The sequence below is a fragment of the Heteronotia binoei genome, chromosome 3, assembly GCF_032191835.1.
Source record: "Heteronotia binoei isolate CCM8104 ecotype False Entrance Well chromosome 3, APGP_CSIRO_Hbin_v1, whole genome shotgun sequence".
Lineage (NCBI taxonomy): Eukaryota > Metazoa > Chordata > Lepidosauria > Squamata > Gekkonidae > Heteronotia > Heteronotia binoei.
The window spans coordinates 138,062,030-138,084,954 of NC_083225.1; the positions used below are offsets into that span (position 1 = coordinate 138,062,030).

Consider the following 22,925-nt stretch of genomic DNA (forward strand, 5'->3'; position numbering starts at 1 on the left):
TGGACCTTATGATTCTGACAATGCAGCCACAAAGAGTACATTAGGGTTTTTTAGCCACCACACTATACTGATTAATCACATTCCCAATTGTGATCAACACTGACATCCTAGGCAGACTTATTCATGAGCAATAGAGAAAGACAGTAACTCCAGTAGTGAAAAACAGTAACTCCAGTCAAAACCTACCAAAATGACTGAGGTCACTCTGTATAGGACTGCACTGTAAGACCCTAGCCAAGACTTTTAATTTTTAACCTAAACATAAGATTTTATATTTATCCCTGCTGATGTATTTGTTTTAGACCATTACAATCATTTTGAGTCCTGACACTGCTCCTTAGTGCTTCACATCAGTTGAAAATGTTATAGACATTCCCTTTACAATCTCAACAAAGGCCCTTATAAAATACTGAAATGAACAAGGACCTAGGACAGAACCTTGGAGGACTCCGTTAAAGATCTTCCTCCAGGATGACGTGACACCATTTAAGTATGACTATATCTAGTATCATCTAGCCCACATTTGGACTTCTTGTCCACTCTTAAGACTTTGTAAGATGCCTTGCTTAAATACTAGTTCACCAAATTCCCAAGCCTACAAAACTAGTTATTTTATGAGAGAGAGAGAGAGAGAGAGAGAGAGAGAGAGAGAGAGAGAGAGATATGGTCTCACTTATGCTGACTCAAAGTAAACAATCCATTCTAGAAAAGAATGCTTGCAGAATGACTGATTAATAGTATCATCTAGAATTTCTCTAGGCACTGGCAAGCTGATTGGTCTGGAGTTTTCCAAGCCCACCTTTTCCCTTTTTTGAGATGGACCTCATGTTCTGTAAGAATCATCAAAGTTGACAGCCAGAGGCTTTAACATAAAATCTGCAATCTTCTTCAGTGCCTTGGGGTAGAATTCCAAATAAAGTGAAAGAACCATTATTTTGCTAGAGTTAAAACAGCAGAAAATTCATGATTAGTCTTCTAAGTGTGCACTTGTTAGAGCCTTTGTCAGCATAAATCAAATTTTCCAAAATGAAAATTATGTTCTTCATGTATTCAGCATCTGTATAACCAAAATTGCACTTGTCAAATCCTAAAGGCACAAATGGATTCACTGACAGCCATCTGAACATCATCAGTTGCTGGATCAGTATTTTATAGTAATATCCTGTAGAGCTCGTGGTAAGGGAGCAGGCAGCATGATCGGGGCAAATATGTAACCCAAAATATTATTAAATCCTTGTAGTGTCAATAATAAATTATAATAATAAATTTTATTTGTACCCCGCCCTCCCCCGCCGAAGCAGGCTCAGGGCGGCTAACAATACGGTGACCAATGGTGCACCAACAATAAAACAGTTACACTAGAAACATTAAATTAACATTAAACTAACCTTAAAAGCCTGAATTAAAACAATTAACTAAAACATTTTATGACGCTATCCTTGACACTCTTCTAGTTGATGCTGATGGCGGATTTTCAGTTATTCATAAGCTAATTTAAAAAGGGTGGTCTTGCAGGCCCTGCGGAACTGATCAAGGTTCCGCAGGGCCCGCACCTCCTCTGGGAGTTGGTTCCAGAGATGTGGGGCTGCGGCCGAAAAGGCCCGAGAGCGAGTATTCTGTAGTTTAATTTGTCTTGGCCCAGGGGTAGTCAGTCTGTTCTTTCCTACTGACCTCAGTGCTCTCTGGGGTTCATACGGGGAGAGACGGTCCCTCAGGTAGGCTGGTCCTCGGCCATATAGGGCTTTAAAGGTGATAACCAGCACTTTGTACTGGACCCGGTATACAATCGGTAACCAGTGCAGTTCGCGTAGCCCCGGCCGCACATGTTCCCATCTTGGGAGACCAAGTAACAGCCTGGCCGCCGCGTTCTGCACTAGCTGTAACTTCCGGGTCCGGCACAGAGGCAGCCCCATGTAGAGGGCGTTACAGTAGTCCAATCGTGAGGTGACCGTCGCATGGATCACCGTTGCTAGGTCCCGACACTCCAGGAAAGGGGCCAACTGCTTTGCCCGCCTCAGATGGAAGAAAGCTGACTTGGCAGTGGCTGTTATCTGGGCCTCCATTGATAATGAAGGCTCCAGTAAAACACCCAGACTCTTCACCTGCTGCGCCGCCTTTAGCTGCACACCATCGAAGGTCGGGAGGGATATTTCCCTCCCTGGAGCGCCGCGACCCACACAGAGAACCTCTGTCTTTGCCGGATTCAGCTTCAGCCCACTCAGTCTAAGCCACGTTGCGATAGCCTGTAACGCCCGATCCAGGTCTTCCGGGGGGGAGGCGGGCCGGCCGTCCATTAGCAGATAGAGCTGGGTGTCATCCGCATATTGGTGGCAGCCCAGCCCAAACCTCCTGGCAATCTGGGCAAGGGGGCGCATATAGATGTTGAATAACATCGGGGAGAGGACTGCTCCCTGAGGCACCCCACAATCTAGTGTGCGCCTCTGGGATCGTTCACCCCCGATCGCCACCCTTTGTCCCCGACCCATGAGGAAAGAGGAGAGCCATTGTAAAGCAGACCCCTTAACCCCAATGTCGGCGAGGCGGTGGATCAGTAGCCGATGGTCGACCGTATCAAATGCAGCCGACAGATCTAATAACATCAGCACTGCTACACCGCCTCGATCCAGTTGCCGTTGGAGGTCATCTGCCAAGGCGACCAAGACCGTCTCCGTCCCGTGGCCCGGTCGGAAGCCAGACTGGCACGGGTCTAGGATAGAAGCGTCATCTAGAAATCTCTGTAGCTGCAACGCCACTGCCCTCTCGATGATTTTACCTAAAAATGGTAAGTTAGACACCGGTCGATAGTTCGCCAATTCGGCCGGGTCTGCTGTTGATTTTTTCAAGAGGGGGCGGACCAAGGCCTCTTTCAGAGGCGTTGGAAAACGCCCCTCTAAGAGGGATCTATTTATGATGTCCCGTAGAGGACATCTAAGCTCCCTCTGGCAAGATTTAATCAGCCAGGAGGGGCAAGGGTCCAGATCACATGTTGTTGGGCGAGCAGCGGAGAGAATTCCATCAACTTCTTCCAGGCTGAGTGGGTCGAAGTGGTCCAGCAGTAAATCCGAAGACAGGCGCGGAGCCTCAGTCTGACTTACTGTATCTAATGTGATAGGTAGGTCTTGGCGGAGTGATGAGATTTTATCTGCAAAATATTTCGCAAATGCCTCACAGCCTATCTCCAATTCTCTAACGTCAATGTTAGCCTTTTATATCTCCAACATCAAAGCACTTAATTTTCTCCTATTAAATCAAAATTAATGACTTACATGACTTCAGTAATTTATATTAGAGATTTCTGGACTGAAAATGCTATTAAAGTCTGGTTTTATTAATAAAATACATTCCTTCTGTGACAGCAGACTAAAGTGTTAGTTGACAATGCAGAATAGGAGTTGATTCTGATAGTAGTTTTGCCAACCCCTAGGCAATAATACCATGCAGCAGTCAAATAACTGGTCCTGTTCATAATCAATGAAGTCGTTTATCCCCATATGCTAAAGAAATGGAAATGTGTACATTTCTTCAGTAGTTAGTTGTAAAATGGGATTGGAGAAAACATTATCTCAGCCTCAAAAATTAAGCCCAGCATTAACAGATGTTTTGTTCTGACAGTCTAAAGTGATACAGTTGAGACACGGGTTTACAACCTCAATGCCTGTGACAGAAGTAGGCCCATGACAGGAAAACAATCAGAGCAGTACTCACCAGCTTGATTAGTTGTAATGCTAACAGCAGCAAATTGTCTTGACAGGGCACCCAAGTCTGAAACTCCGTTAACTGCATCAATCTCAAATGTGTAGTTGGTATGTGCCAGGAGGTCTACTACAGTCACAGTGGTATTGGTAAGCCCAGTCTGACGGGGAATAAATCTTACATTGGCACTGCATGGTTCACAAAGCTTGGCAGTCCCTCCACATTTTTTGCATACAATGTTGAAGGTGACATCTTTCCTGCCCCCAGTGTCCAAAGGCCAGTTCCAGTCTAGGATAACGGATGTTTCATTGATATTAGAAATAACATTTCTGGGAGCAGAGGTTGGTCCTGCAAAGGAAATGGGAAAAGTATACTTATAAATAATATTCCACAATAGAATAAAAAGGCACACAAAAATGATGCCATGCTGTTGTTTCTCATGTCTTGAGAAACAGCTCACTAAACCTCCAGTTTTATAACTGATCTTGTATTAAAACAAGTTTCTCTTAAGTAACAATCTGTCATGGACCAAAAATGCCTTTCTTGAACGGTGTCAATTTAAGGATCTTTCCTCTATGACTAATTTCTCTTTTACTGAAAATTGAAGGAAAGCAATGAAAAGAAATTATGAGTAAAGGTCATTTTGAACCTTTTGTGAAAGAAAAATACCAAGCAGACCATTGCATCATGTTGCTCATTTCTTCATTTTTCACTGATTCTCCTTCCCAAGGAAAACCTTGGGCAGCTTTGGGCAACATGATGGACTGCAGCAGGAAGGAGGAGGAGAGAACCAAAGTCATCCTCTAATTTTCACTGAGATCCAAGTCAAAGTTTAAAGGTTTTTTTCCACATTTTTTTTTGCACAGGGGAGATGTATACTTCATCTCCTATCTACTAAAGATAATGCTTGGTTCCCCCACAAAAATACCCTAGAGACAAATACCCTGTTCAGTTTTCTTTCTTTGAAAGTGTTTTGCTTTCAGTGAAACATGTTTTAAATTGTGGGAAACACACAGGGTTAAACAGAGGATGTGATTCAAAGCTGGAAGTCATAGTTACAGCAGAGAATGAAAATACAGTCATAGGCTTATTAAAATGAGATCACTACTCACTTGTGCAAGCCATAGATGGGGGATCTTTCTCTGATCGAAAATAGTTCTTTTCACACTTGCAGTTTGTCGAGCCCTCCACATTTGTAGAGCTATGGGGCGGGCATTTGGCACACTTCACGTTACCAGCAAAGGCTTTGTAAAACCCTGATCGGCAAGCTGTAAAAGAACAGTAATGGTTTACAATACCTTGTACAATATGGTTCTATAATTTCCTTCACTGAAGAATGGAGTAGAATCGCCACCAAGATAAAGCCAAAACTATAACTTGAGAAGTAGCACTTAATTGGAAAATTCCTGTATTATTTTGGGATGGAATCTAGGGAGAGCAGGATTTGGAGACAGGAGGGACCTCAGCAGGGTATAATGCCATAGAGTTTACTTTCCCAAACTGCCATTTTCTCCAGCGGAACTAATATCTTTAGCCTGAGGATCAGCTGTAATTCCAGGGTATCTCCCAGCCCCATCTTGAGGCTGGCAACCCTACTTTCCATAAAAATAATTTTGTAATTCTTCCTTCAGACAAATATGTATGAAGAATTAAGGACAAAACTTGTTGGAGAACAGCTGAATTTTCTAATACGTTGGTTTTTACTTTGCTCTTAGCAACCTTATTAGATCCTTTTTTCCATACTAATTTGAGGGTTTTGTATAACACTCAAACAAGTGTATTTCTTGCAAATTACATTCACAATAGTCTGTTTTAGAATGTTAGCATTAACTTCAATTAAAGCCTCATTTTGATCTTCAAAAATTGCTTTAGCAATGACAGGCATTCAGTCTGACTGGCAGTGGCAGGGGTCTAGACTGGCAGCTTTGGGTGCACGGGAGGCATCTCAAATTGGGCTGGTGCAAAATGGAGTGGCTGAATCCTGATCAGATGCTCCTGCGTGAGTTGCCCATTTCCCACACGGAAGGCACTTTGGCATGGTCAGACAGTTGCTGCACACCATCCCCTTGGCATGGTTTAGGTTTCTTTTTTCCCATATATTTTAGTGGTTATGCACTAAAGAATACCAGTGAGTGCCTAGAGCAGATTGGTGGGTTCACACCACCAATCCGCCTCGCTTGTGCACTCTCGCATTCATAAGCTGGAAAGGCAGATGGCATGCAGTACTAAAATTTGTTACTACTTCAGAAGTGGTAGCTTTTTGAGGTACAATTGAGACACCTAAGGATGGGGTGAGTACAGGAGTGAGACGGGAAGCAGATGTGCATGATTTTTTGATCCATCTGTGAGCTGTCCCTGTGTCAGCTTCAAGTGCCAGTTTGGACCCAGCCAGTGTGTGAGTATTTCAGATTGACAACAGGCAGAAAGGCAAAACTAGTTGGTTTCTCTTAGCAAAAAAGCTTCCCTGGGGAATTCAGATAATCCAGGACCACACTGATCCTCTTTAAATCCCTGAAAGTTGTAGGTTCTGTGTCAATGTCCCAGATCAAATTGTTTATAATCTCTTTTGACTAGTATCACTATAACCACAGGCAGAGTCCATAGAGTTGCCAGGACTGACCAGGAAATATCTGGGGACTTTGGGGGTGAAGCCAGGAGCAAGGTTGTGACAAGCATGATCGAACTCTGAAGGAAGTTCTGGTCATCACATTTAAAGGGGTTTCTTCTTTTTAAATGCCTTTCCTTCATTGAAAATAATGGAGGATGGGGGCACCTTCTTTTGGGGCTCACGGAATTGGACCCCCAGTCCAATCTTTTTGAAAATTCAGGTTTCTTTTTGAGGAGATGCTATGCTGAAAATCTGGTGCCTCTACCTCAAAAAACAGTCCCCTCCGAACCCCAGATACCCGTGGATCAATTCTCCATTATACCCTATGGGGACCAGTCTCCATAAGGCATAATGGCATGTCCAGTGGACATTCAACCCATCCCCCCACTTTCTGATAACCATGAAGTGGAAGGAAGGCCTCCAAACCAAAGGATCCCCTATCCCCAACTGAGGATTGGCAACCCTAACTAAATACAGGGAGCCTCTTACCCAAGGAATATTTTAACTGCAAGGCTCCAGAGCACGACAAGATCTGAATACCAGATCTATAGGATACTTATTATCATCTCCAAAAATTGTCTCTTTTGCAGTTTCAAAACTCTTTTTGTGAATTTTGTCCCTCATCAAGAAATAAATCCTATATTTTTCTTTGAACAATTCTCCTTCGCGTTTGTTTATAAATTCCATTTTATCTTCTCAGAATACCAAGCAATAAGTAAACTAAAACAACTTATGAAAGTGAAATGCTTATCCAGCTTTGAAACTGTATTGAAGGAGAAACATAATGGTCTTGTCTGGATAAAATGTAAATACCTCTCATGTGCTACAAGAGTGGATCCTGCGTTAAGCAAAGGCTGTTAGGGAAGCTGCTTCAGCTTGTATAATCTACTTGTAACAAACTCCAGGTGGTGGTGTTTCATTAACATTGGCACAATTCCCCAGTTCTTTCTCATCACCCAGGCTGAATCAGTACCTCACACATCATGTTAATATATAGTGAAAAGTGTGCATGACTTGCACTGAAAGAACCTGCTTTCCAGCTCACTGCATGGCATCAACACACAATCAACAACGAGATTACAGAGTGGATAGAGAACCACTGTGACAAAACTTTCCATTGTTTCAGATCACTCTGCAAAAAATTCTTTCTCTCACTCTTTTAAAAATAGAACTAGTTATCCTCATACAGCTGTTTTTAGCTTGCTTCACTGGGTCACTGGCCTGGTGGATGTCGCCCATGATGTCATGGCTGACAACCAACAAAAATGTCTTCTCTGTACCAACAGAATTTTGAAAAATTTTAAGCATGATTTAATTTATTTTCATTAAAAAGAAATGTATCACCTAGTTTTCTCATGCTATGACATTCAAACACAAAACTGTACATTCAATCTTTTACATTCAATCTTTTACATTCACTTTTCTAAGGTTTCTTCCTAAAAACAATATCTGTATTAAACATTTTATACCCTTTGTCCTATTTCAGTCTTGTACATCTCTGTCTCAAGCAACGAAATGCATATCGATTCTGCTTAATTTTTAAAAGTTCTACAATTCCTATCCAATCCCAGAATTGCCCGTTTTGCTTTATTTAGGTTCACAAGCCCTCCCTCCTGCCCTCTGCCCATGCTCCCCCCAATTCCCAGCCTATAACATGGGTGACAATTATTTTGTCTTCTCCAAAGACTTCCTACCTGGCAATCTCCCATGTGGTAAGTAATTCATAGTAAGACCTCCCACCCCCCCCTGGTCAATTTGCTGCCTGCTGCCTGATCTCTTCCATAAGTGCTAGACCTCACTGAACTTCAGGATCATTATCTATAAACATCTGTCTTACTTCATCTACTCTTCCCTGTATGAATGATATAACATGTTTTATAAGGTACTACATATTGGGTACTTGATATTTTTATTGCTTGGAATTGTCTTCCCCTGAGATAGTACTGTTCTACTTAATAAACCTCATTTCTGATTTCATCATCCAGGTCTCAGTGTTCCAAACTGACAGTGCTTCTCTGCCATCAAAGAGCCCTTACTACTGGCACATGCTCCACTACGGAGAACTGGTATACGTTTGCTTTGGCTACCACTGAAACTTAAGGCAGGAGATTCAAAGCATGAAGCTAGAAGTGGTGGAAGAAATGTTAATTCTATTCTATATACATAATAATTTTGGTGCGGGTTTGGGCTTTAATGGGCAACAGAAAATGGAAAAGGAGCCTGAATGATGCTCCTTCTCAGTGCTGCAAAAGATATTTTCATTATGTCCTTGGACTAGAGTTGCCAGCTCTGGGTTGAAAAATACCTGAAGATTTTTGGGGTGACACCTGGGGAGGGAAGGGGAAATGGGCCTCAGGAGGGTATAATGTCATCGAGCAGGGGTGTTGAACTCATTTGTTATGAGGGCCAGATCTGACATAAATGAGATCTTGTTGGGCCAGGCCATGTGTGTCATAAAAAGTAACGCAAAGTAGTGGAGATATAAACTTTATAAATGACACAAACACAATCAAAGATTTTTTTTAAAAAACAAAACAAAACTAAAAGCATGTTTAAAGTATTAGCACTCTTGCAATATTGTGGTCAGTATCAAAGCAAAACTCCCTCTCCCCTTCCTTCCCAAGAGAGGAGCATCAGCCAATGGGGAAAACAGAGGCTTTGCTCTGCAGTTTCTGTGTGATTGAGAAATCCTGGCAAAGCAAGTTGAGATGCAGAAGGAAGCAAGAGGGAGAAGGAGGCAAACTTGCTAGTGGGGCTGCTAGGAGTTCTCCAGGGGCCTGATCCAGCCCACAGGCTGCACATTTGACACCCCTGTGGAGGATACCTTCTAAATCAGCCATTTTCTCCAGAGAAACTGATCTTGGTTGTCTACAGTTCAATTGTAACAACAGGAGATCTCCAGATACCACCTGGAGGTTGGCAACCCTAAATAACAAACAACTGCCACAAATATACTGTAAGCTTATGAGGCAAAACAAAAGCAAAAGAACAGAGCCACAAATATCACTTAATGAAGACAAGAAAAAGTGAAGCAGAACATTGCAGGAAACAGCGTAATAAAGGCAGATTAGTCTGCTTATTGTCTCCAGAGGCAGAAACTTCACCAAATCTTCTGTGTTTTCTGCAAAGCTCAGCTACAGTGCTGTGAAGAATAGTAGTTATAAGGGAAATGAGCTAGTTAGAATCCTGCTGTCCCAGCATGCCCTAGTGGGAGGATTCTGATTTGTATCTTTCCCTCAGGCTGCCTTGCACTTCCATCTTTGTGTGTCAAGCGACCATAAGATTATTCAGCGCTACAGCCCTCAGGAAAAATAAAAAAGCAATTATATCGTAAATTTAAAACGTAGCATGAAAAGGTGGTCACACCAACTTCATTTCTTTGACATAAAAATGGCAGGTCAAAGAGAAGGGGAGAAGAATGGTAGTTTTCATTTCAGAAGAAATTTCTTTTCAGTAACACAGGAAGTGCATTTTGTTTGCCAGGAAAGCCACATGTGACTTAAAATGAAGGAGGCTTCTGGTTTAAAGTAATGAACAGAAACTAAGCATGATTTTCCTAATATTTCCTAACTTAGAAGAACTATTTTACAGCTATTTTAAGTATTCTTAGTACAGCTGCAGGTGTAACACATAGCTGATAGATGACAGATTAGAGTTACATGCCAGTAGTAGGGGGACAGAAATGTGACAAGCCTCCAGCCAAATATCCATCACTGAAAGCATTCCAGGGTGTAACTCCAGCCAATGAGGTAGATGATACACTACAGATAAGGCTGCTGCCACCAGTACAAGCAATCATACATACTGTTTTTGTTTCAGCTCAAAAGCTCTTCCCAATTAAGGTGAAATACAGTATGTTAAAAAAAAAAGTCTTACTTGTTTCACTACTACAGTTCTTTTAATCAAATGATTCTCAAAGTCTTCCTCAGCAAAACTAAAATTACTTAGGATCCCCAAGGGCATTTTGGGGTGGGTGGGAGGCATTCTAAATCGGGACAGCTCAAAAAGAGCCATCCCCATCCTGTCCATGGGGCGACATGGGTGTTTTCAGAAGACTGTTGTGCACCATTCTCAGAACTCAGCTTCCTCATACATTTTCAGTAGCCGTGCGCATGCACACACACGTTTTATTATTTTTAAAAAGCCGGATGCAACTTGGGGTGACTTGGTAGTTTCACACCGCCAAGGCGCCTTGCTTGCGCCCTTCCACTTCTATACACCAAGGAGGTGACTGGCGTATGGCTCAAAAAATTGCTACCACTTCGTAAGTGGTGCTTTTTGAGTTTCACTGTGATGCCAGAGGACAGGGTGAGTATGGGATGAGGACCAGCAGCAGATGTTTGTGTGTGGAAGGATTTTTTTGGGTCAATTTCAGAGGTGTCTCTGAGTCAGCCCAAAGCACTGGTCTGTAATCATCCCAAGAGTAACAAATACAAAGGAAAGACTGACAGCTTCATACTTCAAATATATATATATTCGAGGTCTGGGGGGAAAGCACACATTAAAAGAAAGCAGGGCTGAGTGACACAAGATACAGGAATCACACTGAAAGTGGCTCTGATCATTACCAATTAGAAGGAAAGATACATATAGTTTCAATAAGAAACTAAATTAGGTAAAAAAGGAAATATTCTTGTATGGATGCCTGAACATCAGATTACTCTGACACACCACTGGTTCTTTGATACAATGTGAGGTCCACAGCCTCAAAAAGCAAGCATTATTGTAGTATCTGGCACCCAGGAATGATGAACAACAACACTGAGTTGTTGTTTACAGAACAGCTTTATTGGCAAAGATGAAACACCAGGAAGGAGAGCCAACAACAAACAACATGTAGCGGGAGAGTTCAGTGACCATCCCACTCTAAACAAGTTAAATACATAACAATGGAATGGAGATCGTCCTATTTAAAGACACATACATCACATCTCTCCTTCCAAGATACAAAAAAGACATTTGAACTAACTGTTGAACAACTGATGATTAAAACATATACTTTATGTAACATTCTATAATAAAACTTCATATAACCAATGCGACATCCTGGTAATGTTTTCCTCTTCTCCCACCTCCAATAAATATGAGCAAAGAAAGCAGCTGGAAAAGAAAGAAAGAGACTGAAAGGAAAAGAAAGAGGCTGAAAAGAATTACGAGGTTGTGCTTAATTTAGTCTTTAAAACACCATTTCAGTGACTTTGCTACCACAGTACTTTGGTGAGAAAAAAACATGAATCCAGAACTTTTTCCTCTTTAGGACACTCCAGAAAACTATTCATGTTTCTATTGGGGTAGTTTTTCACATTATATTGCAGTAAAAGGGAGATAAAAATGTCCCAAGGTACCAATGAATAAATAATACAAATAAAAAAGAATTGAAATTATTACTAATTCTTTTTGAATTCATGGACGTTTATCATAGTTATCTAATGTCTTAGGTTCCAAACACATTGATGTTTTGATTTTTAAAAAATACCTCTAAGAGAATGAGGAAATATTGGAATTGGTTCCTTAGGGACCATCTCTCCCCATATGTACCCTAGAGGGTGATAAGATCAGGTTCACAAAACATAATCCCCGGGCCAAGGGGATTTGACAATCTGAAATAGCTGGAAGCAACTAGGTTAAATCAAGAAACAGTAAGATCTTATACATCCATGTGGGCAACTGTAACTAAAAGCTTCAGCAAGGGAGAGCAAAATAATTGGATGCTCCCTCTCTCAACCAAAGCAATTGTAGCAGAACAATGATATCTGCTACTGTCAGCTACCACAAATATTTCTGTTGCTGAATGAATTTTTCTACTCAAATAATAAAGATGCCCTAGAATTTAACTGGGATAAATCTGGAAGAAAGAAACAACACTTCTCCCAAAAGATCAACAATCATTGGGCAGACCACAGGTAGGTAAAAAGGTAAAAGTAGTCCAATGGATCCAAACCAATGTTTCATGTATGTTGATAGTCCCTATCCTGGCAACATCTCTGTGCACAATGTCAGTGTCCATAGACTAGAAAACCTTTGGTTTCTCTTCAGGGGGTCAGGGATGTGGCTGGATGACTGGTGACTTCAGGGAGTGTCGCCTAATATGCTAATGAGTTTCTGCTGGGGTTTTTCTACAAAAAAAGCCCTAGCAATTGTGTTCAAGGTAAAATTTCTCCACCTTTAACATGCAGTTTGGCTGGGATCTCTTTAGGGATTGGATAAACATATGGAACAGAGGTCCATCAGTGGCTATTAGCCATAGGGTATTGATGGAACTCTCTGCCTGGGGCAGTGATGCTCTATATTCTTGGTACTTGGGGGGGGGGAGCAACAGTGGGAGGGCTTCTAGTGTCCTGGCGCCACTGATGGACCTCCTGAAGGCACCTGGTTTTTCTGGCCACTGTGCAACACAGTGGACTGGATGGGCCATTGGCCTGATCCAATATGGCTTCTCTTATGTTCTTATGCTACACCAAGAAGCAAAATACTTCTAGGTATTGTATACCATCTTCAGGTAAAATGACAGAATATCGTAGTGGCAGACCACTGTGGATGTAGTTCAAATAAGGTTTGAAATACCCTGCAAGTAGTAAAATGCTTGCTTGTTTCTGTAAAGAAATAATGCATATAAAGAAGATGCAAAACAGCACCTTCCTCCCCACCTACTTTTTAAAAAATGTAAGTCACATAACTGCTGCTACATGATTAAGCTTGTAACGGTCTCACCTATACTTTAATTACATTAGCATCTCATCATTCTTATTATGCCCTGTACTCTCATTTCTTCTTTATCAGTCTTGTTAGGGGAGGGAGGCCTTCAGATTCCAATCTATGCAGATTACTGCAGATTATCTCATTGCAATCTCCCCCCCCCCCTCATGATATTTCTCACAACTCAGACACACACAGAGACACACACAGACACATAAATTTGTTTTCATTCCTGGGTCACCACTCCTCTCTGAGCAGTTTCATGCACATAATCACTAACAGGACTTTTTAAAAAAAGAAAATGCCCAGCAGGAATTAGGCCACACCCCCTGACATTATGATTGCTTCACATATGGCTTTTTTGCAGAAAAAGCCCAGCAGGAACTCATATTAGGCCACACCCTTTGACACCAAGCCTGCTGGAACTGTGCTTCTTTGCATTCCTGCTCAAAAAAAGCCCTGTTCACTAATGTTTCCAACCTTTTTATTTATTTATTTTGATGGAAAGAGGGTTGACTCGTAATATAAATCTTAAAGTAAAAGCAATATGAGAAGTTGGCATAACCATGATCAGATCTCTTACAGCATGTTATAGCAAAATTATTAATTTTGTACAGCATATCAATATCCAAGGAAGGTTGATTTGGATCAGAACTATAATGTAGGCTGGAAAGTGGGTGAACTGTTTTCACTTGCACGGTTTTTCTAAATTTAAATAGCTACCTGAAGATGCTATTGCCCCACTATACTTTTTGCAGTAGGAAAATTTCAAGGGGTTACCTGAAGGCAGGAAACTACTTTAAGGAGAAACTGTTCAATACAGCCTCACTGCACCAGATCCCTGATTAAATCAGGGCTCTGCTTGGCTACCCTTTAGAAATATAAAAAGTGCCAAAGATCTGTTTATGGTCCTCCCAGCATCTCATTTAGTCAGACTTTTAAGTTCTACACCAAAGGTTGCCAGCTTCCAGGAGGGGCCTGGAGATGAGCTCTCCTGTTTTTACAACAGACTTTCAGTGGCAGAGATCAGCTCCCCTGGAGAAAATGGATGCTTTGAAGGGGTGAATCTATGGCATTGCACCATGCTGAGGCCCTTCCCTTTTCCAAACCCTGGCCTCTCCCAGATCCGCCCCCAAAGTTTCCAGGTATTTTTGAACACAGACTTGGAAACCCTGACATAAACTCAGAAAGAAAACTAATAAAAAAGCAATGTACTAAAAGCAAGTAAAAAGTTAGAAATGTTCTACATGTGTATTTTAAATTAAAACATTATGTGCACACATATCCATGGCTTTGTGTGAGAAAAATAATTTTAATTTTAAAAAGAGATAGCATAAGGAATGCTATAAACCTGGAAGATGGGACTATAGAGCACACCATACAAACACTGCTATTCTCTGTGTCTATTATCAGAGGCAGAGCAGGTCCTGGGTCCACTTGGCTTGGCCCTCAGGGCATTAAAGACATGTACCCTTGGGAAGAAGGTCTAATGCATTTATTCAGAAGTTGGGAAGGGGGGAAGCAAGATATAGTTAGTTGTGTTTATTGAAGTGCAGTAAGTAGCTTTGAGGACTTTATTATCAAAAAGTAGGATTGCCAGGTCTAACTCAAGAAATATCTGGGGACTTTGGGGGTGGAGCCAGGAGACTTTGGGGGTGAAGCCTCGAGCAAGGGTGTGATAAGCACAATTGAACCCTGAATGGAGTTCTGGATATCACATTTGAAGGGACCACACTCCGTTTAAATGCCTTCCCTCCATCTGGAATAATGAATGATAGGGGCACCTTCTTTTGGGGTTCATAGAATTGGACTCCCAGGTGCAATCTTTTTTAAACTTTTGAGGTGGCGGGGGTTTAAGGAGGTATTAGATGCTATGTTGAAAAGTTTGTGCCTCTACCTCAAAAAACAGGCCCCCCAGAGACACAGATACCCACAGGGCAATTTTCCATTGTACCCTTTGGGAATCAATCTCCACAGGGAATAATGGAGTGGCCAACAGACATTTCTCTTTCCCATCCCACTTTCTGATGATGCTGAAGTGGGGATCGGGCCTCCAAACCAGGGAATCCCCTGCCCCCACCTGGGGATTAGCAACCCTACCAAAAAGTGACGAATAAATAAAGTTGAAAGGCAACATTATAATCAAGACTGTTGATGCTGGTTTTAGTGCATTTTTATTTCCACCCTTCTTCCAAGGAGCTTGAGTTGCTAATTCTGAGTTGAAAAATTCCTAGCGATTTGGAGAAGAAGCCTGGGGAAGGTAGCATTTGGAGAGGGGAGGGAACTCAGTGGGATATAATGCAATAGAGCCCACCTTCCAAAGCAGTCATTTTCTCCAGGGGAACTGATCTCTGTAGTCTGGAGATGAGCAGTAATTCTGGGGGATCCCCAGATCCCACCTAGAGGATGGCAACTCTACAGCATCCCCATGTTATAGGCTAGCCCAGGGGTGGCCAAACTGTGGTTCGGGAACTACATGTGGCTCTTTCACATATATTGTGTGGTTCTCGAAGACCCCTCCACCTCGTTGGCTGGCTTGGAAAAAGATTTGTCTCTTTAAATCACTTTACCAAGCCAAGTCAGTCAGCAGCTTAGATAATGCATTTAAAGTTAAATTTGCTTCATTTCCATCCTTCCCTCCCTCCCTTCCGTCTTGTGGCTCTCAAACATCTGATGTTCATCTCCTGCAGCTCTCAGATGTCTGGCATTTATTCTGTGTGGCTCTTACATGAAGCAAGTTTGGCTACCCCTGGACTAGACTGAAACAGAATGTTTTGGTCAACATCTCCGCAAGTTTAACTGAAAATGGGGATTTGAATCCAGGTCTCCCCATTCCTTGTCTAACAATCTGCCTGCTGCAATACACAGGCAACAAGAAGAGATGAAATTTAACCATGAAATATATAAATGATCACATCCCGCCCCCGTGGGTCAACATTTGGTATACATGTATTCCGAAACATTCTAAAAGAACAATAATAATATAAAGGTCATTCTCAGTATGAAAAACAGTCAATTCAAGAGTAAAGATAAATATTCTGACCACAGTTAGTCTCTAATACTTTACCATGGACCATTCATTGTTAAGCTCTTTATCCTTTTCTTTCCTAACACTAAGGTACCTCTATCAGCAGGAATCTCTTATAATACAGATTTTGTGCAAACTCCCTCCATGCTGGGCAACACTTTTCAACAGACTTCATTGTGATCACTATATAAAAAGTCACAACCTATTGAACAGCAAGTGCTCACTAACATTTCCTTCCTTCCTTCTTTCTTTCAACCCTCGGCATTCTCTCTTCACCCCCCCCCCCCCCCCCAATCACCTCAGCCTCCTAAGGAAACATTTCACACCTCAATACACTGTGGATTTCACTCTTGCAGCTTGGCTTTTGCCAACTAAGAAGGAAAAGGATTGGAGAATGAAATGTCTTCAGCAATTTCATTTTTCAAAGAAAGCTTTTAACAAGTTGAAAGAGATGCTGTTCTGTTTCTTTTTCTACAGCATTAAGCAAGTTCAGCCTAAATTCCATCATTTTTTTGGCTGCTTTCACACAGAGATTTTATTCTGTATTTGCCTGCAAACTGGAGCACTTTTTAAAAAAAGCTTTCACACAACATGTGCTGTAATAATCAATTTCTGAGGTTTTCCTATCCTTCAGTATATATGGCTGCCGGGTCTCCTGGAAAACCCATTTATTACACACTAGAGCCTGAAAGTCTGGTGCAAGAAAACTGGGAGGAAATGGAGAGTGTAAGACAGCATCTTTCTCACTGAGTTCCTTCTCCTTCCCAATCTCCTCCCTCCCCAGGCTCTGCCTCTGAATTCCCAGGAATTTCCCATCCCAGAGCTTGCAACCCTATATACCTGCTTGTCTTGCGTTTTTAAAGAAAGAAAGCAGCACGCCATCTGGAAGAAATAGTATGCTTTTTTCTGCCTTTCAAATCCCGTGGTCAGCTTCCTGGGCACTATTTTCCCAGAATCTTTTTTTCTGCCTCACCCCCAGAAGGATCTTTTAAATTTCTTTTTTTCCCCTCAAGCAGTAATTGCTACACAGCATAACAACCAATTGCCCCTTAACTATTTCAAATTTTGAAATATTTATGTCAGTCATAACAACCATTCCCTTGAGAGTCAGAGTAGAGCTGAACACATGTGGAAGAAAAAAGTAGGGGAAAGGTTGGCAGAAAGTGAGCAGTTCACTCTCACATGTGGATAGGATTGCCAAGTCCAATTCAAGAAATACCTGGGGACTTTGGGGGTGGAGCCAGGAGACATTGGGGCAGAGCCAGAAGCAAGGGTGTGACAAGCATAATTGAACTTCAAGGGAATTCTGGCCATCACATTTAAAGGGACCACACATCTTTTAAATCCCTTCCCTCCATAGGAAATAATGAAGGCTAGGGGCACCTTCTTTTGGGGCTCATAGAATTGGACTGCCTGGTCCAATCTTTTTGAAACTTGGGGGGTACTTTGGAAGAGGTACTGGATGCTATGCTGCAAACCTTGTGCCTCAACCTCAAAAAACAGCCCCCCCCCCCGAGCCCCAGATACCTGCGGATCAATTTTCCATTATTTCCTATGAGACTAAGTCTCCATAGGGAATAATAGAGTTTCCTCCCCTCCCCCCCCATTTTCTCTCTCTCACTCACACATGCTTAACTGTTTCTGATGCAAGTGGGCAGCCTGTTGGTCTGAAGCAGTAGAACAAAGCAGGAGTCTCTGGTGCCTCCACAACCAGGTCTGGAAAGTACAGGGTCTACGCTGCTCTTTTACACACACACTCACTCGTCCAAAAGGAAAGCAAAACAAACAGAGGGGCTGCACTCTCACAAGGTCTGCTGTTGCTAACCCTTCCCCATGAAGTACTTCCTGCTCCAATTTAAAGGCACACACACATTTTAAAACTGTACCTGTTTGCAGGTCCTGCCCAAGATATAGCCAGCCAGCTGGCCGGGGAAAGCCTGTAAAACCCGGGAATCCCCCGCTGGGACCTAGGGATTGGAAAGCCTAAGGGGAAGGGAAGGGACAAACAGAAGCTGCTGCAATGGGGCTGGGTGGGAGGGGAAGGGAAGGGGTGAGGAGAAGCTGCTGTGATCGGGGCTGGATGGGAAGGGAAGGGAAGGGGTGAGGAGACGCTGCTGCGATGGGGCTGGGTGGGAAGGGAAGGGGCGAGGAGACGCTGCTGCGATGGGGCTGGGTGGGAAGGGAAGGGGCGAGGAGACGCTGCTGCGATGGGACTGGGTGGGAGGGGAAGGGAAGGGGTGAGGAGAAGCTGCTGTGATCAGGGCTGGGTGGGAAGGGAAGGGGTGAGGAGACGCTGCTGTGATGGGGCTGGGTGGGAAGGGAAGGCAAGGGGCAAGGAGAAGCTGCTCCCATCGAGGCTGGGTGGGAAGGGAAGGGGCGAGGAGACGCTGCTGCGATGGGACTGGGTGGGAAGGGAAGGGGCGAGAAGAAGCTGCTGCGATCGAGGCTGGGTGGGAAGGGAAGGGACGAGGAGAAGCTGCTGAGATTGGGGCTGGATGGGAAGGGAAGGGGTGAGGAGAAGCTGCTGCAATGGGGCTGGGTGGGAAGGGAAGGGACAAGGAGAAGCTGCTGTGATGGGGCTGGGTGGGAAGGGAAGGGGCAAGGAGAAGCTGCTGCGATTGGGGCTGGGTGGGAAGGGAAGGGGTGAGGAGAAGCTGCTGTGATTGGGGCTGGGTGGGAAGGGAAGGGGTGAGGAGAAGCTGCTGCGATCAGGGCTGGTGGGAAGGGAAGGGGCAAGGAGACGCTGCTGTGATGGGGCTGGGTTGGAAGGGAAGGGGTGAAGAGAAGCTGCTGCAATCAAGGCTGGGTGGGAAGGGAAGGGGCGAGGAGAAGCTTCTGCAATCGGGGCTGCATGGGAAGGGAAGGAGCGAGGAGAAGCTGCTGCAATCGGGGCTGCGTGGGAAGGGAAGGGGCGAGGAGACGCTGCTGCGATGGGGCTGGGTGGGAAGGGAAGGGAAGGGGCGAGGAGAAGCTGCTGCCATCGGGGCTGGGTGGGAAGGGAAGGGGCGAGGAGACACTGCTGCGATGGGGCTGGTTGGGAAGGGAAGGGGTGAGGAGAAGCTGCTGCGATTGGGGCTGGGTGGGAAGGGAAGGGAAGGGGCGAGGAGAAGCTGCTGCGATCGGAGCTGGGTGGGAAGGGCCGCCATTTTTCCCCCGCTTCTGGATTTTTGGCGAGCGGGGGAGGAGGCTCCAAATCGGGGGGTCCGGCGGGGGATTGTGAAGCCTACATGTGGAAGCTCTGTTGCCATGACACATGCGTCTGCATTCACAGCACTGAAGAAAACAATGTGGACAACTCTTGCTGTGTGAAAGCAGAAGGCTTTGGGGGCAAAGGGAAGTAAGGAAATTCTGCATAGAGGGAAAAGAATATTAATTTCACAGTCAAATTAAGAAATAAGGTATCTAGCATTCTGTGTTTTACAGTTTCATTAGTGCTCTCCTATCCAATGCCTAACACACAACTGGTCCAAAGTAAAATTAAAGTTAATTAACCAGAGATATTATGCCCACATGGTACCCATATTAATATATGACATAATTTATAACTTTCCATTCTTTAATGCACCTTAAAAATTTGCCAATTGAGATATACTGCTTCTTCCCACTTAATCTATTTATTTGAAATGCTTTTAGGGTGCTAACAGCAAACCTTTAAAACAGACCTGACACTTTAAATAATTAAAACACAACCCTGTTATTAATACTAGTTCAACAATCTTGCCAACTGCTAATATGTACAAAGATTCAAGATGAAAAATAAATTTGATGGCCAAGAATTTCAACTAGATCTTAATAAAAGTCTTCTGAAATAGCAAACCCTTACAAACAATATGGAAGCCCACCAAAAATGGGCTAAACAGTTTGTTACAAATTCCTAATGTCATATTTTACACCAATCTGTGCCTTAGACATTGGCCTCAATCACTAGTCAAGTCATCCAACAGAAAATAAGCCCTCTCTGTTCAATAACTGACAGATACATTAATTATATGTACATAAGAGAGAGCTTCATTTCCACAAGGAAAAAGTGTCCTTTCTCACTAAACTCTGTACTAGCGTTACATCATTGCATCCAAGCTTTTTCTTCTTTTTATAAGCTACAACCTTAATAAATTATGATAATTTAGTTTTAAAAGGTGACAATCTGTCAGCAAGGATAAAATAAAATCTATTGTGAATAAACAGTAATATTTATCCAAGATGATACATTGTATCTGAACTTTGATCCAGCCAAAGATAAGAATAAAAAATGGCATAATTAGTTCTGTTCACTTATGAGAACTTTACCCCTAGGGTTCCCATTTGCCCACTTACAGTGGAAGACCTCCAGATAATTGCAGTCCTTGCCTGATGATGCTCACTTGATTGGCGGGTGAGAACTGGGGCCAAAGGGAGAGGCACAATCATCCTGGGAAGAACAATTAAAAAGAAAAAGATGCCCTCATCTCTTTACAGGAAATTCTGACCATAGAGTTCCTGGAGCTTCCTAGGCTACTCAGAAGCCTGCCATAGTTTCTGATGGCTCCTAGAACTATCCTTGTCACTTTAGGTAGCTCTAGGATTGCCAGGAATTCCATGATCAGAATTTTCTTTAAGTATATTAGGCCTTGTTTTTCTTTTTAATTCTCCCCCTCAGGTTGTTGTCTCCCAATAATTCTCTCACTGGTTGCCACACACTGTCTGGCAACCCTATTTATCCCACATATTTATTTATTTAGTCACTTCTTTTATACCTCATCTTTCTCCACAATGGGAACCCAAATCCCATTTACTTTAATAAAGTAAAGTAAATCTAAATCAAATAAAGTAAAGTAAATCATTTTACATTGTTCTCCTCTCCTCCATTTTATCCTAAGAACAACCCACTGAGATAGATTAGACTGTGCATTTGTATATATAAAACATACAACATATATATGTTGTCCAGGACAATCTGAGACACAGAGTGGAATAATAACCACAAAACTGGGTTAACTCAAGCAGAAGTTGAAGTGTCATAGACGGACTAATTATAGAATGACTTTCTGCAAATTTAAAAGCTTTCTTTCCTTCTGAATGGGTCCTTTCAAGATGTATTCTAAAAAATCAAACAGTCAAAAATACAAAAACTGGGAGCACACCGAGCAGCACTGAAACCACAAACAAACAGTGTGTAAAAGCAGTCATTCATCAATAAACATTTACAACAGACAACAAGGTGTCTATTAAAGTGTTTATACAAATTCAACCATATATTGCAAACTTACAAAATGATATACCTATTGAACATCTGCCTGCAGGTATGCAAAACAATTTCAAACAAAGTCCACTGAGAAGCATTGAAGTATATCAGTCTATATATCTTGCAGTCCTGAAATGATATACAGATCAGAAGTGGGCACTTTGTCTCCACCAGGACACAGTGCATAGGTCCATAAACAACAGAAGGTCTCAATGGACACAATGAAAACAGTCTAACACTGATCCTGGATATTCTAGGTGTTTCATTTTAGTTTCTTCAGAGGATGTTTTCATAACAAACAATTTTCTACATTTGAAATTATAACATAAAGCATATAATTATAGAACAGTTCTACCCACATTAACCCAACAAAAGTGCCAAATAACAACTTACCCACTAATTCAAACAGTTCTTTTTCAACAAGGAGCATGTGCTTCAAACTTGTCGAAGGAACCGGGTTCTCAATCACAACACCTTACTTGCAATAGTAAAATACTCTGTGTTAATCCATTTCAGGTGAGCCACCTATGCAGTTAGATCTCTCCAGTTTCATTTGAAAAAATCCCCATGAGTGCAGGTACCTTTAATAAAACTTTCAAATGTCTGCATAGTAGTCAGGGCTGGTGCCAGGGTTGCTGGTGCCCTAGGCTGGGAGAGTGTGGACTGCCCCTCCCTCCTGGGCAATTTAAATTGCCCAGGAGGGTGCCCAGGATCAGCCATTGCCCTTCCCATGCCCAGGAAAGGTCCTGTTAATCAGCTGATCAGCGGGGCCTTTAAATCACTCAGGAGGCTGGCATGCTCCTGGATACTCTCCTGATCATGCAGGAGCATTGGCAGAAGCAGCTGGGCCAGCCTCCCCCTCCATATAAGGATCCTGCTGACCAGTGATCAGTAGGGTCTTTAAATCAGACAGGAAGGGCAGTGGCTGCTCCTACCACTCTTCCAATGCAATTTGAATCACCAGGGGGGGAGGGGTGCTCTTCAAGCACCTCCTCCACAGCTTCAAGGCTGCCTCTGTCAGCAATTCAAATCACATGGGGAAAGTGGCAGGAGCAGCTGCTGAACTTCCCTTGAGATTTAAAAAAACCCACCAACCAGCTCTTTAAATGGAGGGGAAGGCCAGCCCAGCTGCTTCTGCTGTCTCTCCTGTGCAATCGGGAGAACTCCCAGGAGCAGGCACCCGCCTCTTGGGTGATTTAAAAGCCATACCAATCATTTGATCATTGGGAAAGACAGCAGCTGCCTGGGAAAGACAGCAGCTGCTCCTGGGCACCCTCCCACGCAATTTAAATCACCCAGGAGGGAGAAGGTGGCCCCCACCCTCCCAGGGGGAGCCCAATTTGGCACTTCCCAGAGCCACACCCTAGGTGACTCCTAAGGCCACGTACTGGGTGCACCAGCCCTGGATCTAGTTGTCATGCCAGTCAGGTGGCATCGAGTCACCCAGCAGTTGCTGCCAGGCCTAGGCTAGCCAGCCTCCAGGTGGAGCCTAAAGATCACCTGGGATCACAACTGAACTCCAGACAACAGATCTCTCTCCCCATTGAGAAAATAAGTGCTTTGGAGGGGGTGGATTCTATGGCATTATATTCAGCTTAGGCCTTTCCACTTCCCAAACTCTGCTTTCTTAGACTCCACCACTAAATCTCCAGAAATTTCCCTACTTGGAGCCAGCAACC

The 22,925-nt window shown here is 43.2% G+C and overlaps 1 protein-coding gene across 2 annotated transcripts in view; it reads right to left on the reverse strand.

The window, feature by feature from the left end:
• EPHA3 (EPH receptor A3) overlaps nucleotides 1–22,925 on the reverse strand; it is a 364,789-nt gene that overhangs the window by 117,002 nt on the left and 224,862 nt on the right. For both annotated transcript variants that reach the window (XM_060234514.1, XM_060234513.1), the window contains exons 4-5: nucleotides 4,806–4,961; nucleotides 3,706–4,041 (exon numbers count right to left, since the gene is read on the reverse strand). In XM_060234514.1, coding sequence (XP_060090497.1) covers nucleotides 3,706–4,041; nucleotides 4,806–4,961 — 492 coding nt within the window. The remainder of the gene's footprint in view (nucleotides 1–3,705; nucleotides 4,042–4,805; nucleotides 4,962–22,925) is intronic.